The sequence below is a fragment of the Oncorhynchus tshawytscha genome, unplaced genomic scaffold (genome assembly GCF_018296145.1).
Source record: "Oncorhynchus tshawytscha isolate Ot180627B unplaced genomic scaffold, Otsh_v2.0 Un_contig_4783_pilon_pilon, whole genome shotgun sequence".
In the NCBI taxonomy this organism is placed as follows: domain Eukaryota; kingdom Metazoa; phylum Chordata; class Actinopteri; order Salmoniformes; family Salmonidae; genus Oncorhynchus; species Oncorhynchus tshawytscha.
Window position 1 is genome coordinate 113625 of NW_024609377.1, and position 19724 is coordinate 133348.

The 19724-nt window shown below is 40.3% G+C and overlaps 2 protein-coding genes across 2 annotated transcripts in view; both read left to right on the forward strand.

Moving 5' to 3' along the window:
• The window catches only part of LOC112240911 (sialoadhesin), a 75216-nt gene that overhangs the window by 53212 nt on the left and 2280 nt on the right, over positions 1–19724 (forward strand). The window contains exons 16-20 of the mRNA XM_042315060.1: positions 17740–18072; positions 18183–18398; positions 18553–18822; positions 19074–19337; positions 19446–19709. Of these exons, the coding sequence (XP_042170994.1) occupies positions 17740–18072; positions 18183–18398; positions 18553–18822; positions 19074–19337; positions 19446–19709 (1347 nt within the window). The remainder of the gene's footprint in view (positions 1–17739; positions 18073–18182; positions 18399–18552; positions 18823–19073; positions 19338–19445; positions 19710–19724) is intronic.
• On the forward strand, positions 13737–17057 carry LOC121844681. Its single transcript, XM_042315062.1, has 6 exons — positions 13737–13984; positions 14384–14461; positions 14746–15093; positions 16066–16290; positions 16468–16814; positions 16925–17057. Exons 2-6 carry the CDS (start codon positions 14407–14409, stop codon positions 16934–16936), a joined length of 987 nt encoding a protein of 328 aa, XP_042170996.1. The 5' UTR covers positions 13737–13984; positions 14384–14406; the 3' UTR covers positions 16937–17057.

Genomic DNA, 19724 nt, shown 5'->3' on the forward strand with positions numbered 1-19724 from the left:
TCATGCCTGAATACATTTTTCGTATGGGAAGTCCCAGCAGGAATGGAACCCATGCTCCATGCTGTACCAACTGAGCCACAGGACGACTCTATTCACACTTAGAGTAGGAGTTCTGATCTAGGGTCAGTTATGACTTTGAAACAATTATGAATTAGAAAGGGACCTTAACATTTTTTTACATCTTTTTTTACATTGAAAAATGTTGTATTCCTGACGTAGGAAACCTTGAGTTCCAGTATTCAGAAAGTATTCAGACCCCTTGACTTTTTCCTCAAATTGATGAAATAGTTCTCTCCTCATCAATCTACACACAAAGCCCCATAATGCTGAAGCAAAAAAAGGTTTTTAGACAATTTTGCAAATGTATAAATACAAAAAACTACAATATCACATTTACATAAGTATTCAGACCCTTTAATCAGTACTTTGTCGAAGCACCTTTGGCAGCGATTACAGCCTCGAGTCTTCTTGGGTATGACGCTACAAGCTTGGCACACCTGTTTTTGGGGAGTTTCTCCCATTCTTATCTGCAGATGCTCTCAAGCTTGGTCATGTTGATGGGGAACATCACTGAACAGATATATTTAGGTCTCTCCAGAGATGTTCGATCAGGTTCAAGTCCGGGCTCTGGCTGGGCCACTCAATGACATTGAGATTTCTCCCGAAGCCACTCCTGCTTTGTCTTGGCTGTGTGCTTGTGGTCCTTGTCCTATTGGAAGGTTGAACCTTCACCCCAGTCTGAGGCCCTGAGCCCTCTGGAGCTGGTTTTCATCAAGGATCTCTGTACTTTTCTCATTCCATTCATATTTCCCTCGATCCTGACTAGTCTCCCAGTCCCTGCCTCTGAAAAATATCCCCTCAGCCTAATGCTGCCAACACCATGCATCACCGTAGGGATGGTGCCAGGTTTCCTCCAGACGTGACGCTTGGCATTCAGGCCAAAGAGTTCAATCTTGGTTTCATCAGACCAGATAATCTTGTTTCTCATGGTCTTAGGGTCTTTTGGTACCTTTTGACAAACTCCAAGCAGGCTTTCATGTGCCATTGGCTTCCAACTGGCCACTCTACCATAAAGGCCTGATTGGTGGAGTGCTGCAGAGATGGCTGTCCTTCTTGAAGGCTCTCCCATCTCCACAGAGGAACTCTGGAGCTCTGTCAGAGTGACCATCGGGTTCTTGGTCACCTCGCTGACCAAGGCCCTTCTCCCCCGATTGATCAGTTTGGTCAGGTGGCCAGCTCTAGGAAGAGTCTTGGTGGTTCCAAATTTCTTATATTTAAGAATGATGGAGGCCACTCTGTTCTTGGACCTTCAGAAATGTTTTGGTACCCTTCCCCAGATCTGTGCCTCAGCACAATCCTGTCTCTGATTCTAAAGACAAATCCTTCAACCTTTTGCTCTGACATGCACAAATCCTCCTTTTGCTCTGACATGCACTGTCAACTGTGGGACCTTATATAGATGGGTGTGTGCCTTTCCAAATCATATCCAATTAATTGAATTTACTACAGGTGGTCTCCAATCAAGTTGTAGAAACATCTCAAGGATGATTTATAGAAACAGGATGCAGCTGAGTTCAATTTCGAGTCTCAAAGCAAAAGGTCTGAACACTTATCTAAATAAGATATTTCTGTTTTTTAGTTTTAATACATTTTCAAACCTTTCTAAAAACCTGTTTTTGTTTTGTCATTATGGGAAAGTGTGGTATATTTTAATTTAATCTATTTTAGAATAAGGCTGTAACGTAACAACATTTGAAAGAAGTCAAGGGGTCTGAATACTTTCCCAATGCATTGTATATAATTCTATATTTTTCATGTTATGTTTCTGAAACAAACTTGTGAGACTTTTGCCTCAACGTCCAGGAAAGAGTTCTGCTTGATGCAACGTTTCTTAATGCTTTTATCAAATCTTTTTTTTTGTAAACTGTGTTGTGACATTTTTTTAACTAAACTTTTAAGAATAAACTTCATTGTCGTTGTTTTTACCTTGTTATAACAGAATCTTCAGTACAGAGAAAATGGAACTCTTTCAAAATCACACCTCTTGTACTTTACAGTACATACAGTAACTACAAATAAGAGATTTGGGCAATAGTGGTTCATTCATCTTCATCATCATCATCATGTCTGTACAAAATATACACAGACACTTTCAGAAGGAGCAATGTTCAGCACCTAGACACACAACCAGTTACATTAAATATTATTAATTGTCATTTTTAAAACACAGAACATGACATAACATCTATGTTTGGAGTGTGGAGGGTAATTCAGTCAGCGAGGGCATTCCATTCCAGAACACAGAGAGATAGAACATTCTGGAATGTTTGATGATTGATAATAATACATCTCACAGTTAACAAGTTCAGACCAGGCAGTGAGATTATTGCCTGATATAAGAATGACAGTCCACCATTTTGTCCAACTAGTAGTTAGTGAATACATTACGTCATTGTTAAGTGAGAATGTGATGTCATATAGAATGAGTGTTATGGTCTCCAACATCGCATGGCTCTTGACCCCCTAACTGTTGACCAACCATCCCAGGTAGGTATCTCTCTTTGGGGACAGAGAGGGCCAAGGAGTGGAGGGGAGAGTGGAGATCCCATGGAGAGATACATTATACACCCCTGACAGCACCACTGGGTGTTTTTGGGATAGAGCTTGGGGCAGGGGCAGTGGGGGTAAATATGTGTGTCCCTTCTGTTAGGCCACACCCACAGGGAGTGTCACTAAATGACGTTGTCAAACAGATGCATGATGTTCTAATCCTGGACGGGAGGCAGGAAGGGACAAAAAGCACAAAGGATAAGAGCAGTTGGAGAGAAGGTTTAATAAAATAACAGAAGCAGGTCCTTAAAGTAACTGTCCAATGAAAATCTCACTTTTAAAACCTGATATTTGTAATATTTGTGTTGTGGAGAAATGACCAGGCAGGAGACTGTTACAGTTAGTTTTCGTTTAGTCAAAACCCCTTGTGCTCTACAGTTCGCGGCATTCCAGTGCGCATGTGCATTTCCTATTAGGTGTAGTAACGTAACACTGCAGTAATACATTACTGCTTAGTAACAGCACAGTAACTAATATAAACAGATGTAGATCCCAGATACTACACTTATTAAAGTACATATTATACACTATATACTGTATGTTTACACATGTAGCCTGTTATTACATAAAATATCCTGTTATCCATAGTCTAATAGTCTAATGTAGCCTGTTATCCATATATAGTCTAATGTAGCCTGTTATCCATATATAGTTTATTGTAGCCTGTTGTCAAAATATAGTCTAATGTAGCCTGTTATCCATATATAGTTTATTGTAGCCTGTTGTCAAAATATAGTCTAATGTAGCTTGTTATCCATATATAGTCTAATGTAGCCTGTTATCCATATATAGTCTAATGTAGCCTGTTATCCATATATAGTCTAATGTAGCCTGTTATCCATATATAGTCTAATGTAGCCTGTTATCCATATATAGTCTAATGTAGCCTGTTATCCATATATAGTCTAATGTAGCCTGTTATCCATATATAGTCTAATGTAGCCTGTTATCCATATATAGTCTAATGTAGCCTGTTATCCATATATAGTCTAATGTAGCCTGTTATCCATATAGTCTAGTGTAGCCTGTTATCCATATATAGTCTAATGTAGCCTGTTATCCATATATAGTCTAATGTAGCCTGTTATCCATATATAGTCTAATGTAGCCTGTTATCCATATTAGTCTAATGTAGCCTGTTATCTAAGTCTAATGTAGCCTGTTATCCATATATAGTCTAATGTAGCCTGTTATCCATATATAGTCTAATGTAGCCTGTTATCCATATATAGTCTAATGTAGCCTGATATCATATATAGTCTAATGTAGCCTGATATCCATATATAGTCTAATGTAGCCTGTTATCATATATAGTCTAATGTAGCCTGTTATCTGTATATAGTCTAATGTAGCCTGTTATCCATATATAGTCTAATGTAGCATGTTATCTATGTACAGTCAAAACATTTATTTACTTTTACCCCCAATTGCATGCTGTCCAATTGGTAGTTACAGTCTTGTCATTCAGAGCAAGCTGCTCTGTATATCCACTGTGTTCGTGTGTGAAAGAGATGTCTTCAGCTCACTGATCTACAGAACAACGGACCCAAAGTGAACCCTGACATCCATATAACTAAGTCTGTCTGTCTGTCTGGGATTATTGTGTCCCATTGTCTGCATGTTGTGTGTTTGTTTTAATGACAGTGAATTCTCATTCATGTAATTGGTTATTACTGCTTCGTTATTGTTATTTTATAGTGTGATCTTTTTATTCGTAGCATTTTTCTAATATTTTTTACAATAATTTTCTTACACAAAAACAACTACACCTGTTGTATTCGGAGCATGACAAATACAATTAGATTTGATTTGTGTGTTAAGGTGCTGGACGTTGCTCCCTCTGATACTGGGTTTCTGAACCTCTAAAAGTCTAAGCCGTTTGGGGGAGGGGGGGGATTCTACTAGCTGACATATGGAATTGTTTTAAGGTGGTCGTACCAGGGATCATTTAGATATTTGATTTTGAATTATAGTACCACTTTAGGTAAAAAAATAAACACTTAAAAATGATTTGATAAAATATTGAATTAGTCCTTTACTGCTACAGCCCATATAAACACATTGAGTAACACTTTCATAAATGGCAACAAAGACAGTGATGAAATGTCTAATAAGAACTAAGGTTTGAAGTGACTGTCCTCTATCTAGGAGATGTAACAAAGTTCAGGATAATATGTATTCAAAAGTATGTGAACACCCCTTCAAATGAGTGTATTAGACCATAACTATATTATAACATAACTACTATATAAAATAGAGCATCTCCATAAACAAACATTGGCAATAGAAAGGCCTTTTTTAAAATGTACCTTAATTTAACTAGGCAAGTCGGTTAAGAACAAATTATTGTTCTTATTTTCAATGATGGTCTAGAAACAGTGGGTTAACTGCCTGTTCAGGGGCAGAACGACAGATTTGAACCTTGTCAGCTCGGGGATTTGATCTTGCAACCTTTCGGTCCAACGCTCTAACCACTAGGCTATTGTGTCGTCCCACCCCTTGCCTTACTGAAGAGCTCAGTGACTTTCAACGTGGCTCCTTCATAGGATGCCACCTATCAGTTTGTCAAATTTCTTACATGTTAGGGCTGCCCTGGTCAACTGTAGGTGCTGTTATTATAAAGTGGTAAAATCTCGGAGCAACAACGGCTCAGCTGCAAAGTGGTAGGCCACACAAGCTCACAAGATGGGACCGCCGAGTGCTGAAGTGCCTAGCGTGTAAGATAAATCCTGGCTGCAACACTCACCACCCAGTTCCGAACTGCTGCTGGAAGCAATATCAGCACAATAACTGTTTGTCGGGAGCTTCATTAAATAGGATTCCATGGCCGAGCAGCCGCACACAAGCTTAAGATCACCATGCGCAATGCCAAGCGTCGGCTGGAGTAGCGTAAAGCTTGCCGCCATTAAACTCTGGAGCAGTGGAAACGTGTTCTCTGAAGTGATGAATCACGCCTCACCATCTGGCAGTCAGATGGATGAATCTGGGTTTTGCGGGGCTCTTTTTCATAGTTCGGGCTAGATCCCTTAATTCCAGTGAAGAGATCTTAATGCTACAGCATACAATGACCTTCTACACAATTCTGTGCTTCCAACTTTGTGACAACAGTTTGGGGAAGACATTTTCCTGTTTCAGCCTGACAATGCCCCCGAGCACAAAGCAAGGTCCATGCAGAAATGGTTTGTCAAGATCAGTGTTGAAGATTTTGAATGGCCTGCACAGAGCCCAGACCTCAACCCCATCAAAAACCTTTGGGATGAATTGGAACGCCGATTGCAAGCCAGGCCTAATCGCCCAACAACAGTGCCCAAGCTCACTAATGCTCTTGTGGCTGAATGTAAACAAGTCCCCACAGCAATGTTCCAACATCTAGTGGAAAGCCTTCCCAGAAGAGTGGAGTTTGTTATAGTAGCAATGTACAAGTCAGCAGCTGTATGTGACCAGGCGAAAAAACCTTTCCAAGCCAAACCACTACACACACTCTTTATCGTTGCCACCATATTAGCTAAAGTAACGTCATAGTCAGCATAGCTAATAGAACTAAAGTGTTAGTAAACCAGCTAAAATCATGAGGTAAAGTTACTGTGTACAGTCAGTAAGCAGTTTAGCACTTAGACAGGTGAGCCCTGGAGGCAATAAATTAGTAAAACCAAAAGCTTCCCTTGACTTGGAAGAGTTCCAGTGTTGTGTTGGATCATCATAGCCACCTAGCTAATATAGCATCCCTCTGTTTGAGCAGGGTGTTTCAGTAGGCTAAACTAGATAGCTGCATTTGATAGCTAAGTAAGAGAAAGTGACAAATATATATCTCTTTCTATCTCTCTCCTGCTTCTCCTTCATTTTGGAAGTACTGTGTTTGTTCAAAACTGTTCAACTATTGTCTTTCTCTCTCTTTGAGTCAACTACTCACCACATTGTATGCACTGCAGTGCTATCTAGCTGTAGCTTATGCTTTCAGTACTAGATTAATTATCTGATCCTTTGATTGGGTGGACAACATGTCAGTTCATGCAGCAAGAGCTCTGATAGGTTGGAGGACATTGTCCGGAGATGGAGAGAGAGTCAGATTTCTGACAGAAAGACACACACACACACACACACAGAGCAATGTCCACGTTTACAGTAGAAAGCTCAGATAGTGACCTTCAACCCTGTTAGTACACTCCCTTTGTGGAAGTATCCCTTTGGCCAATCAGGATCAGGCTGGATGGACTCATGAGCATGAAGTCAGAGGAGTAGATCTCCAAACACCCTTAGCTGTAGCAATTATTCCCAAAGAACCAGAGAGAGATAGAGAGAGAAAGAGAGAGAGATGGAAAGAGAGAGAGTTGGAAAGAGAGGGAGCGAGAGAGAAAGAGAGGGAGAGAGAGAGAGAGAGAGAGAGAGAGAGAGAGAGAGAGAGAGAGAGAGAGAGAGAGAGAGAGAGAGAGAGTGGGGAGAGAGAGAGAGTGGGGAGAGATGGAAAGAGAGGGAGAGAGAGAGAGAGTGGGGGAGAGAGAGAGTGGGGGAGAGAGAGAGAGAGAGAGAGAGAGAGGGAGAGAGAGAGAGAGTGGGGAGAGAGAGAGAGAGACAGAGAGAGAGGGAGAGAGAGAGAGAGAGAGAGAGAGAGAGAGAGAGAGAGAGAGAGAGACAGAGAGACAGAGATGGAAGAGAGAAAGAAAAGGAAGAGAGAGAGAGAGACAGAGAGAGAGAGATGGAAGAGAGAAAGAAAAGGAAGAGAGAGAGAGTGGGGAGAGATGGAAAGAGAGGGAGAGTGACAGAGAGCTTGATGGGAGTATAGTGGAATTTTGTGTTGTGTACCTGTTGTGTTTGGGTCATAGGTTACAGGTCAAGCTTTAAGGTGTTGTGTATCTGTGGTCTTTGAGGTAACAGTGGATAGTCTCAGAGAACATGTCCACATCCTGAGAGTACTGGCCCTGCTTAAACAACTGAATACCCTTCTCTGGAGGAGAACACACACACACAGTGTTAAACTGGGGTCATTTCAATGAATAGAAATAGTTGTTTCCACGCAGTGACATTAATAATGAGCATTATAGTAATAATGCTCACTGTTGTCTGTTATTTCTAGCTATCTAGCTGATGTTGATAGCTAAATGTTAGCTAACTAGCAAGCTCACAAGCTAAGTATGGGTTCTTGCTGTAATTCAGCGGCAGCTGATTGTTCACAATCCAGTCCATTCAGAGTAGCTGTGTGGTGCACAAAAATGCTTGCTTATCGCTGAATAACAGCCTCTTCATGTAGCTAACAACTATTTTTATGTACGTGACTGTTTTTTTATATATATATATATATATATATATATATATATATATATATTTGACATTTTCTACCTTCTATTTTAGATATTTTCATTGGACTAATAGGGACATATGAAGCCTGGAAGCTGCAGTAATGTTGAGATGTCAGTAGGGAGAGCTCTAGTCTAGAACACTGGTACCAAAGACACTCCCCTTTCATCTGTTCTGGAACCTTCAGTACCAGCTGATGAGGAGATGGGAATGGGTCACATGTTGTCTCTTGTAAAACATGTAGGTCCACTCCTCAAATAAAGAAATGTAACTACAGTATTCTGACTTTAGACCATTTTCTATTTAGATACAGTAACATCCCTTATGTGACATGCTGTTCCTGCATGTTAATGCCCTGACTAGGCTTCTTTAAAATGTGTCAACCACAGAACTCGCACAGGCCAAGCCTGCTTCTACTATTACAGTAGATTACTTCTTGTTTCCACACAGTGACAGTACGTTGACTAACTGTTCAAGACTTCTCCCCTTCACTTCACTCTGTAAATAAACTTGATGATATCTTGGAATATAGTTTTAGTTTTGATGTTTTTAGCCAAACATCACATGACTTACTGTATCGTTGTACTTGTTGGTTTATATTGAACTGTGTTTTGGTTGTTACATCAGGGCCTGTATTCATAAAGTGTCTCAGATGTTCCATATAATTATGATCTAAAAGGCTAAACTGATCCCAGATCAGCTCTCCTACTCTGATACACTTTGTGAATACTGACCCTGGACTGTGGTTTCATGTGTTTAGTTTAGTTTATTCATTTACATGTTTAAAACATGATCAGTAGAGTATACCAGTAATACCCAGATCTCCATTAAATAGGGTCATGTTCACTGTCAAAGTATAACAGGGTCAATGATAACTGTGTGTGTGTGTGTGTGTGTGTGTGTGTGTGTGTGTGTGTGTGTGTGTGTGTGTGTGTGTGTGTGTGTGTGTGTGTGTGTGTGTGTGTGTGTGTGTGTGTGTGTGTGTGTGTGTGTGTGTGTGTGTGTGTCGGTTTCTGTGTGTGTGTGATTTTTACATATGTTGTGGGACATACAGACATGACCAAAATGATTGGCACCCTTGACAAGTACTGAGCTTTATTGTATGCTACAAAAGATGGGCGTTGTACATGTGGTTTTACATAAAGACTTGTGTATGCAATTTTAAGACCTCTGAGAGTAACAGATTGTTGTGGAGACATTTAGAAAATGGCCTAAAGTAAGAGTAAGAGTGATTGAGTCGATGCTTTTGTGTTTAGGAGTAGTATAAACATGAGACACAGTGATGGTGGGTTGTGTTTAGGAGTAGTATTAACATGAGACACAGTGATGGTGGGTTGTGTTTAGGAGTAGTATTAACATGAGACACAGTGATGGTGGGTTGTGTTTAGGAGTAGTATTAACAGGAGACAGTGATGGTGGGTTGTGTGTAGGAGTAGTATTAACAGGAGACAGTGATGGTGGGTTGTGTTTAGGAGTAGTACTAACAAGAGACACAGTGATGGTGGGTTGTGTTTAGGAGTAGTACTACATACCTTAAGGGAACATTTTGATATTCGCCATATGGTTAGTGAGAAAGTCATTATTGCAAATGTACGGTCCCTTACCAGACGTCCGAAAACGTTTCTAAAATTCACGGACTGCGTCGGGCCGTGTGGCAGGGCCTGATCTACCGGGAAGTCATCAAACGAACTCTCTCGGACATTCGGTTTCCGCTATCCCGGTAAATCCCACAAGAGGGCATAAGCAATCATATTGCAAATGTACAAAACATCACGAATCACGACGTGGCCTTATCTCCAAAATGAAAATAGAGCAATAATTTTTCCGCTTCACGTCAAAGTCAAGGAGCCTCCGGTGTCAATAAAAAAAGAACCAGCCATTTATCTATCGTCATTTAAGAGAAATCGTACAATGTCAAATTGGTGATGTTCAAAAATAGTTTTTAAAAAAACAGTTACAGATCCAGTTGCATGGTGTTCATACAAATCTTTTTAAAGTGTGCTGTGGAGCTCTGCGAGATTTCTGTGATTTTCTGTGATCGTCTGAAATAACACACACTCATTAAACCCTCCGTAAATAACTCAGTTCTAAACATAAAGACTTAAAACTCAGGATTCTGGAAAGGTATACCCCAATCAGGATATCTGTTTACTTATAGCTTCCTGTGCCAACCGGAAGTGCCATAACTGGTGTCACAGGGGCTGTTTCGAAGGGTTAAAAAAGTCAGATCTTTCCAAAACTTCATATGTGTGATTAGACAACCCCCATGAACTGTAAATCAGTCATTTTTCCCATAAAATTTCAAAGAAAAACTAAATCACACACACACACAGCTTGGAAGGAGGGACGTATTGGGGTGCTTAGAGACAGACAGTGCCTGCAATGGTTAGCTTTGTTCAAGCTAAAAAAGAACCGTCAGACCTAGAGTTCCGAAACTTTAGAAACCTGTTCTAGACCTCAGGTCGATAGTGCGTGGTGAGTTATGTGGCTCTAGAAGGTTCTCGGACCGAGAAACAGCCTCGTACATTTGCAATAACTTCAATTCATTTTTGCATCACGAAAATGACGACATTTAGAAATGTCCCAGAGTCGCAAGACTAGGTGCATTACGACCGCCTTGGCCCATATAGACGGACCCCAACGTTTCTGTCCGATTGCTCATTCAAGGACTCCGTAGCAAAGCATGGAAAAAAGTGGATTTTCAGCACCAATTAGGGTCTTGCTCGGGCACCAATTGACCTATCGAGCCGAAACTTGGGATTCGGGGTCGCCTCAACTAGGCCTACACATAACATCAGAACTAGACCCACAGCTAGAACGTAACTACGTGTTTTACGTTTTATTATGGTTTGAACAGAAGGCGTTGTGAATTTTGGGCCAGCTCTGAAGTATGTGGTAGTTGGCTACTAAACGAGTTGGAAAAAGTGGGTTTGGTGTCAGTTTGTATCAGTTTGGTGTCAGAATGATATCTAATTGACTGATGGACGGTGACTTGCTGGTGACTCTTGTCCATTTGCAATATGTTTAAACAGTGAGGTACCATCACCAAAGTGACATTCTGAAATCAACCCTAATGAGCGATTGAGAGGAACCAGAATCACTGCCCAGCCATCCCGAGTTCATCGGGCCAGTCAATTTTGCATTTCTGCAGGATTTTTGAGCATGCCAAATTCGTGATGGTAAATACCCATTGAAACATATTGCAAATGCATGTGCATTTGCAATATGATTCTATAGTGAAAAAAACATCACCAAATGGACATGATGAAATCAACACAACGAGTGATGGAAAGGAACAACTATCACTGCCCGGCCATCCCGAGTTCATCGGGCCAGTCAATTTTGCATTTCTAAAGGATTTTTGAGCATGCCAAATTCGTGATGGTAAATGCCCATTGAAACATATTGCAAATGCACGTACATTTGCAATATGATTCTACAGTGAAAAAAACATCACCAAATGGAAATGATGAAATCAACACAACGAGTGATAGAAAGGAACAACTATCACTGCCCGGCCATCCCGAGTTCATCAGGCCAGTCAATTTTGCATTTCTGCAGTATTTTTGAGCATGTCAAATTTCTTTTGGCATTTGGCCCCAAAAAAAGTTACTTTTGACTTTGACTTTTGACTTCCTATAAAATCATATTGCAAATGGCAAAAAATATATGCCTTATGCACAAGTTAAAAAAAATAAAAATAAATTATGATAATAAAATATGACTGAAGTATGTTGATACAGTTCTTATACATGTTTAATTGACACAAAAATCGAAAAAGAAAGAATTTTGAAAAACGGTCCAGAAAGCACTTTTTTAAGGGTGTGTGAAGTTTTTTCAAAAGTTCTTCTATATTTGACTTTTGACTTTTGACTTCCTATGAAATCATATTGCAAATGGACAAAACATATGCCTTATGTGCAAGTAAAATTAATTTTTTTTAAATTATGATAATAAAATTGGACAAAAGTATATTCATACAGTTCTTACACATGTGTAATTGACAAAATAAATCGAAAGAATTTCGAAAAACGGTCCAGAAAGCACTTTTTTAAGGGGTTGCAAGGTTTTTTGAAAAAAATGCACTTTTTCAAAATGTTGCTTTTGGATGTTGACTTGTGTTGCATTTGCAATATGAAAAACCACGGTGGAGCGCGCTCGCCACCTGTTGGATTTTCAAAGTGTTACACCTGGCATTTGCCATATGGCATTTGCAATCAACTTTGAACGAAACGACGCCGAATTGAGTGGTATTGGACACCGTGTATATGGTTTGTCCAGTTGCAATGACTTCCCATTCATTTTTGTCCATTTCAGGGGGGTATTCCCTTACATGAGACACAGTGATGGTGGGTTGTGTTTAGGTGTAGTACTAACATGAGACACCGTGATGGTGGGTTGTGTTTAGGTGTAGTATTAACATGAGACACAGTGATGGTGGGTTGTGTGTAGGAGTAGTATTAACATGAGACACAGGGATGGTGGGTTGTGGAGTAGTTTTGGTAGATTAGAATATATATGGATAACATGATAAATTATACTATTCATGGATAACAGGCTGCATTAGACTATATATGGATAACAGGCTACATTAGACTATATTTGACAACAGGCTACAATAAACTATATATGGATAACAGGCTACATTAGACTATGTAGGGATAACAGGCTACATTAGACTATATATGGATAACAGGCTACATTAGACTATATATGGATAACAGGCTACATTAGACTATATATGGATAACAGGCTACATTTGACTATATATGGATAACAGGCTACATTAGACTATATATGGATAACAGGCTACATTAAACTATATATGATAACAGGCTACATTAGACTATATATGATAACAGGCTACATTAGACTGTATATGATAACAGACTACATTAGACTATATATGGATAACAGGCTACATTAGACTATGTATGGATAACAGGCTACATTAGACTATGTATGGATAACAGGCTACATTAGACTATATATGATAACAGGCTACATTAGACTATATATGATAACAGGCTACATTAGACTGTATATGATAACAGGCTACATTAGACTATATATAGATAGCAGGCTACATTAGACTATATATGGATAACAGGCTACATTAAACTATATATGATAACAGGCTACATTAGACTATACAGTATATGGACAGAAGCAGTCAATACACCAGGCTATGATGTCAACAATATATAATAATATGATTGTGGTATGTTGTCATACAGTGTTTGTGTGATGAAATGTGACTTTGTCACATTAGCCAGTGTTGTGTTTCACCATTCTATCTGATGTAATATCAGTTTGTTAAGTTGTTATTAGCCCAACATTATTGAGGACATTATTATTAGGATGGTGCAGTAATGTTGAGATGCCAGTAGGAGGAGCTCTAGTATAGAACACTGGAACCTTCAGTACCACATTGATACAGCTGATGAGAGTAAATTGAATGTGTTTGTAGAATAGTATGAATGACATCATGGAACTGACCAAATGTAAATGGAACTTTGACCTGTTCCATGTAGAACTCAGAGGGACAAGACAACACATTCTAAGATATTATAAACATTCCATATAGAATAGTCAACATAGTGTTAACATGGTTTTGTATTTATTGAAAGTGGAAATGGGGGACATTTTGTCCATTATAGAAATGTAGGACCCTCTCTAATACAGTAACCTCCTTTATCTGACATGCTGTTCTGATTTTCATGCATGTTAATGTCTTAAAAGAGGAAGGAAAGGACTGTTCTGCATCAGCTACTTGTGTTCTGACTACTTTAAATATGTTTCAACCACAGAACACACATTTACTAGCAGTTCCCACTCATTACCAGTCAGTTAACTCACTGTACAAGACCTCTCCCCTTCAGTCTGTAAGTACTCTTGAGATCTTGAAATATAGTTTTTTGTTTTTAGCCATAAGTCATGTACTCAAGGGTCTCAGACATGGAGTGCTGATCTAGGATCAGGTCCTCCTGGTCCATATAATTATGATCTAAATGGGAAAACTAGATTCTACTCTGAGACACTTTGTGGATACGGACACTATCACATAATGATGATATAAAAGGTATGTGTGACTTGTTGTTTATCCTCACAGCTTGGGGATAGGAGTTATCATTCAAGCTGATGGTAACTGCCTTGCTCAAGTTGGGAGATTTTTTCCACCTTGCCAGGTCAGGGATTTGAACCAGTAATGTTTCAGTTACTGGCCCAACGTTCTTATTAACCGCTATGCTACCTGCCGATACCGCTGATACACCATATTACCAAACTATTATGAAGAATGTTATTTACACACCATCCTCTCAAGGCTGTGATGATGATGTGTTGTTATTTCTGCATCCCAAATGACACCATATTCCCTATAGAGTGCACTACTTTTGACTAGAGCCCTACCTGCTGCTCCTGATGGTATGTATGTAGTTATTCACCAGCTATAGAGTGAGTTGTTGTTTATGTTTCTAAGACTGCAGGGTGGGAGATGCTACAATGACCTCGAGAACAGCAGGAAGTGTGTTGGTGGTCTTTCTCTGGTCTGTGACAGGTATGATCTCATTCTTATCTTTTAGTTGCTCTGTTTATCAATCTACAGACATTTATAAGAGGATAAGAATCATAATGTTATTCTGGTGTGTTCTGTTAGGCGTCTCCACTTCACTTTAAATAGTTATCTTTCACACCTCACTGAGTGATGCTTATCTGTGGTTTCCATTCACACTCAAATCAGGAACTATGGCAACAAAGTGTGGACAAACCCTACCTTCAGTGTGAGCCAATAGACCTCGTCCTCATTCTTATACCACTGTGTTGTGTGACTGTGTGTTTCAGTGGTACTGGGTCAGTATGGCTGGAGTGTGAAATACACCACTCAGAGAATCTGTGTCTTGAAGGGGTCAACAGTGGATCTGACCTGCTCTTACACACATCCCAGTGGTTATACAGTCACAACAACCTTCTGGTTCACTAAAATGGAGGCTGGTAAAGAACCTAAAGATCTAGGTCAGGACCCAGAGTATGCAGGTCGTCTGGAGTATCATGGAGATAAGAAGAAAGACTGTACCCTGAAAATCACAGACCTGAGAGAGAGAGACTCAGCTACGTACAAGTTCAGATTACTAACAGATCAGGAAGGAGGGAAATATTATGGAGATCCTGGAGTCACTCTGTCTGTTACAGGTACAGTAACATTCTATATACTGGTGACCCTGGAGTCACTCTGTCTGTTACAGGTACAGTAACAGTCTATATACTGGTGATCCTGGAGTCACTGTCTGTTACAGGTACAGTAACAGTCTATATACTGGTGATCCTGGAGTCACTCTGTCTGTCACAGGTACAGTAACATTCTATATACTGGTGACCCTGGAGTCACTCTGTCTGTCACAGGTACAGTAACATTCTATATACTGGTGAAGTCATTCAGGTACAGTAACATTCTATATACTGTGTGACCCTGGAGTCACTCTGTCTGTTACAGGTACAGTAACATTCTATATACTGGTGACCCTGGAGTCACTCTGTCTGTTACAGGTACAGTAACATTCTATATACTGGTGACCCTGGAGTCACTCTGTCTGTTACAGGTACAGTAACATTCTATATACTGGTGACCCTGGAGTCACTCTGTCTGTACAGGTACAGTAACATTCTATATACTGGTGACCCTGGAGTCACTCTGTCTGTTACAGGTACAGTAACATTCTATATACTGGTGACCCTGGAGTCACTCTGTCTGTCAGGTGTAACAGTAACATTCTATATAGGTGACCCTGGAGTCACTCTGTCTGTAACAGGTACAGTAACATTCTATATACTGGTGACCCTGGAGTCACTCTGTCTGTAACAGGTACAGTAACATTCTATATACTGTGACCCTGACACCTGTAACAGGAGTCACTCTGTCTGTTACAGGTACAGTAACATTCTATATACTGGTGACCCTGGAGTCACTCTGTCTGTTACAGGTACAGTAACATGCTTTATGCTGCTAGTCTGTTGAATTAATATCGACTGTCCATTTAGGTCTAGAAATTGGATTTGAATATATGAAACAGATTTGAGAATTAAATGAGTTTGAGAATGTCTTGCATCATGTGATTAAACTATAGAACAGGTGATTCAGGGTTTTAATGTTGTGATCAACTCCAGCTCTGCAGGTGAAGGTGACTCCTGCTGCAAAGGGACAGAAGACACTGACCTGCAGCACCACCTGTACTCTGAGTAACCCCAACCCCACCTACATCTGGTATAAGAACGGACAACAGCAACACGAGAGAACCTCCCCCCAGTACAAATACTCAGTCTACAGTAACAGTAAAGACAGATACTCCTGTGCTGTAAAAGGCCATGAGTATCTCCGCTCTCCTGCAGTGTGTGAGTGTTAATTTAACTCAGTATTTTAGTATACCTTTTCAAGTATAACTCTTCTGTCTGCTAAACAGGCCTCACAGTTGTGACTGCAACACTTTGACAAGACAGGATGGCTTAACTACTTTAGATTAGTGAAGCTCACGATTCCACTGTGTAAATGATGCCCTCTTTATGTTTCAGGTGTTCAGGGTCAGAGCTGCAGCAGAGTGACTTACACCAAGAGGACAATCTGTGTCTTGAAGGGGTCAACAGTGGACATATCCTGTACTTATGTTGGTTATTATTACACCACATCATCATTCTGGTTTAGAAGTGATAAGTCGACCCCTGAAGACCTAACCACAAACCCAGGGTATGCAGGTCGTGTGGAGTACACTGACAAAGAGAGATGGAGATATGAAGGTCCCTCCACCCTGAGAATCACAGATCTGAGAGAGGAGGACTCAGCTGAGTATCGCTTCACTTTTTTAAAACAGACACCATTGAATGGGGTCATAGTTTACCAGGAACAACTCTGTCTGTCACAGGTAATACTACACTGTATGATACAACTGTAAATCATAATGAATTACAGGATAAATATATGAACCATCCTGTTAACACAGAGGTGTATGTGGTTTTATACATATTGTTTCAGGTCTGCAGGTGAAGGTGACTCCTGCTGCAGAGGGACAGAAGACACTGACCTGTAGCACCACCTGTACTCTGACTGACAACCCCACCTACATCTGGTACAAGAACGGACAACGTCTAGATGTGCCCACTTCCCAACAACACTCTAGTAATATGCTGGTGGTCGGGGATTCTACTGTGGACATTTACTCCTGTGCTGTTGAAGGTCACGAGGCTCTCCACTCTCCTGTAGTTTGTGAGTCTGAATGAAACTAGGATTCAACAGGAAGTATCAGTCATTTAAGGTCAATGAGAAGGATAATACTTCAATATTCATCATTACATAGAAATTACAGACAATGTCATAGATGTATGTACTCTGTCACAGGTAACACTGCATAGCACATTATACAGTTTTGAAGAGTCAGGAAATGAATCATTAATTCTAAACGATGTAATCTGTTTTTGCTCTCCTTTAATTCAGGTTTTCAGGTGAAGGTGACTCCTGAACAGTATTCAGAGTATAAGACACTGACCTGTATCACCACCTGTACTCTGACTGGTAACCCCACCTACATCTGGTACAAGAACGGACAGATCGTAACTGACAACACTTCTCCCTATTCAGTCTACCCTAAAGCTGCAGACAGCTACTCCTGTGCTGTAAAAGGCCATGAGGGTCTCCACACTCCTGCAGTGTGTGAGTGTTTATTTAATTCAGAATACTGTTTAACCTCTGTGTGTGTTGGTTTCACTATGAGAAGTTGAGAACTTTTAGCATTTCTAGATAGAACTGAGAATACAATCTAGTTGACCTCTTGTTATGTCACTGTGTTTCAGGTGTTCAGGGTCAGAGCTGCAACAGAGTCACTTACACCAAGAGGAGAATCTGTGTCTTGAAGGGGTCAACAGTGGACATATCCTGTACTTATGTTGGTTATTATTCCACCACATCATCATTCTGGTTTAGAAGTGATAAGTCGACCCCTGAAAACCTAACCAGAGACCCAGGGTATGCAGGTCGTGTGGAGTACACTGGAACATACAGAGGTCTCGTCACCCTGAGAATCACAGATCTGAGAGAGGAGGACTCAGCTGAGTATCGCTTCACTTTTAAAACATACTACATTGAATGGGGTCATAGTTTCCCAGGAACAACTCTGTCTGTCACAGGTAATACTACACTGTATGATACAACTGTAAATCATAATGAATCACAGGATAAATATATTAACCATCCTGTTAACACAGAGGTGTATGTGGTTTTATACATATTGTTTCAGGTCTGCAGGTGAAGGTGACTCCTGCTGCAGAGGGACAGAAGACACTGACCTGTAGCACCACCTGTACTCTGACTGACAACCCCACATACATCTGGTACAAGAACAGACAACCTATAAAAGAGGACTCCTCCCCCATGTACTCCATCAGCAGTGAGGATGCAGACAGCTACTTCTGTACTGTAAAAGGACATGAGGATCTCAGCTCTCCTACAGTGTGTGAGTACATTACAATAGTACAGAATTCTACTTAGCAAGTATCATGTATTCAGGTTAAAGAGACGTCTTACTTTATCAATCATTTTAGAACAAAAAATATTTTTTTACTAATTGCTACTATTATTTTGACAAAACATTTGGTATTTTACATCAGATAAACCAAAGAACACTTCAGTGTCAGTCAGTCCCTCTGGTGAAATAGTGGAGGGCAGTTCAGTGACTCTGACCTGCAGCAGTGATGCCAACCCACCTGTCCAGAGTTACACCTGGTGGTACAAGAAGAATGGAGGTGACTATCAGAGTATGACAGGACCACAGCATGTCTTCAATCAAATCCAGTCATCTGACACTGGAGAGTACTACTGTGAGGCCCAGAATGAGATGGGGACAGACATGTCTAGGACCATCAACATGGATGTGAAGTGTGAGTAAAGTACAGCTCAGTGTTTGAATGAGAAGGTAGCAAAACAATTATAACTAAATGAAGTAGTCCTAATGTACAACATCTCCAAATGTGTATTTATTAATTTTATTAACGTTTTGTGTAAGTTAGAGTTTTAGATAGTTCTCTGACTTAACAGATCGTTTATTTTTGACATGACATATCATTTGTAAATATACTACTGCTATAAATATGCTACTGTCCTATCCGTCGGACAAATTCTCCTTTACTAGATGACCCAAAGAACACCTCAGTGTCAGTCAGTCCCTCTGGTGAAATAGTGGAGGGCAGTTCAGTGACTCTGACCTGCAGCAGTGATGCCAACCCACCTGTGGACAAATACACCTGGTACAAGAAGAACGTAACCTCACCAAAAGCATCAGGACAGAGTTACAGCATCACTAACATCATCTCTGAGGACAGAGGAGAATATTACTGTGAGGCTGAGAATAAATATGGACGTCTCAACTCTTCTTCTGTGTCTGTGGACGTTCAGTGTAAGTTCACCTAACCTCGTCTTTAATCAGAGGATCACATTTAAATTCGTATTTCAATTACAAGAAAAACACGATTTAAAACGCCTGTTGTTACATATTGTCCACCAGACGGCCCAAAGACCACCTCCGTGTCAGTCAGTCCCTCTGGTGAAATAGTGGAGGGCAGTTCAGTGACTCTGACCTGCAGCAGTGATGCCAACCCACCTGTGGACAAATACACCTGGTACTTTCAAAATGAGACTTTTCTAAATGGATGTGGACAGATGTACAACATCAGTAACTTCAAGTCTGAGGACAGTGGACATTACCACTGTGAGGCCTGGAATAGAAGAGGATCTAGGAACTCTACAGCTCTGATGATCATTTTACCAGGTGAAGTTTCATCTT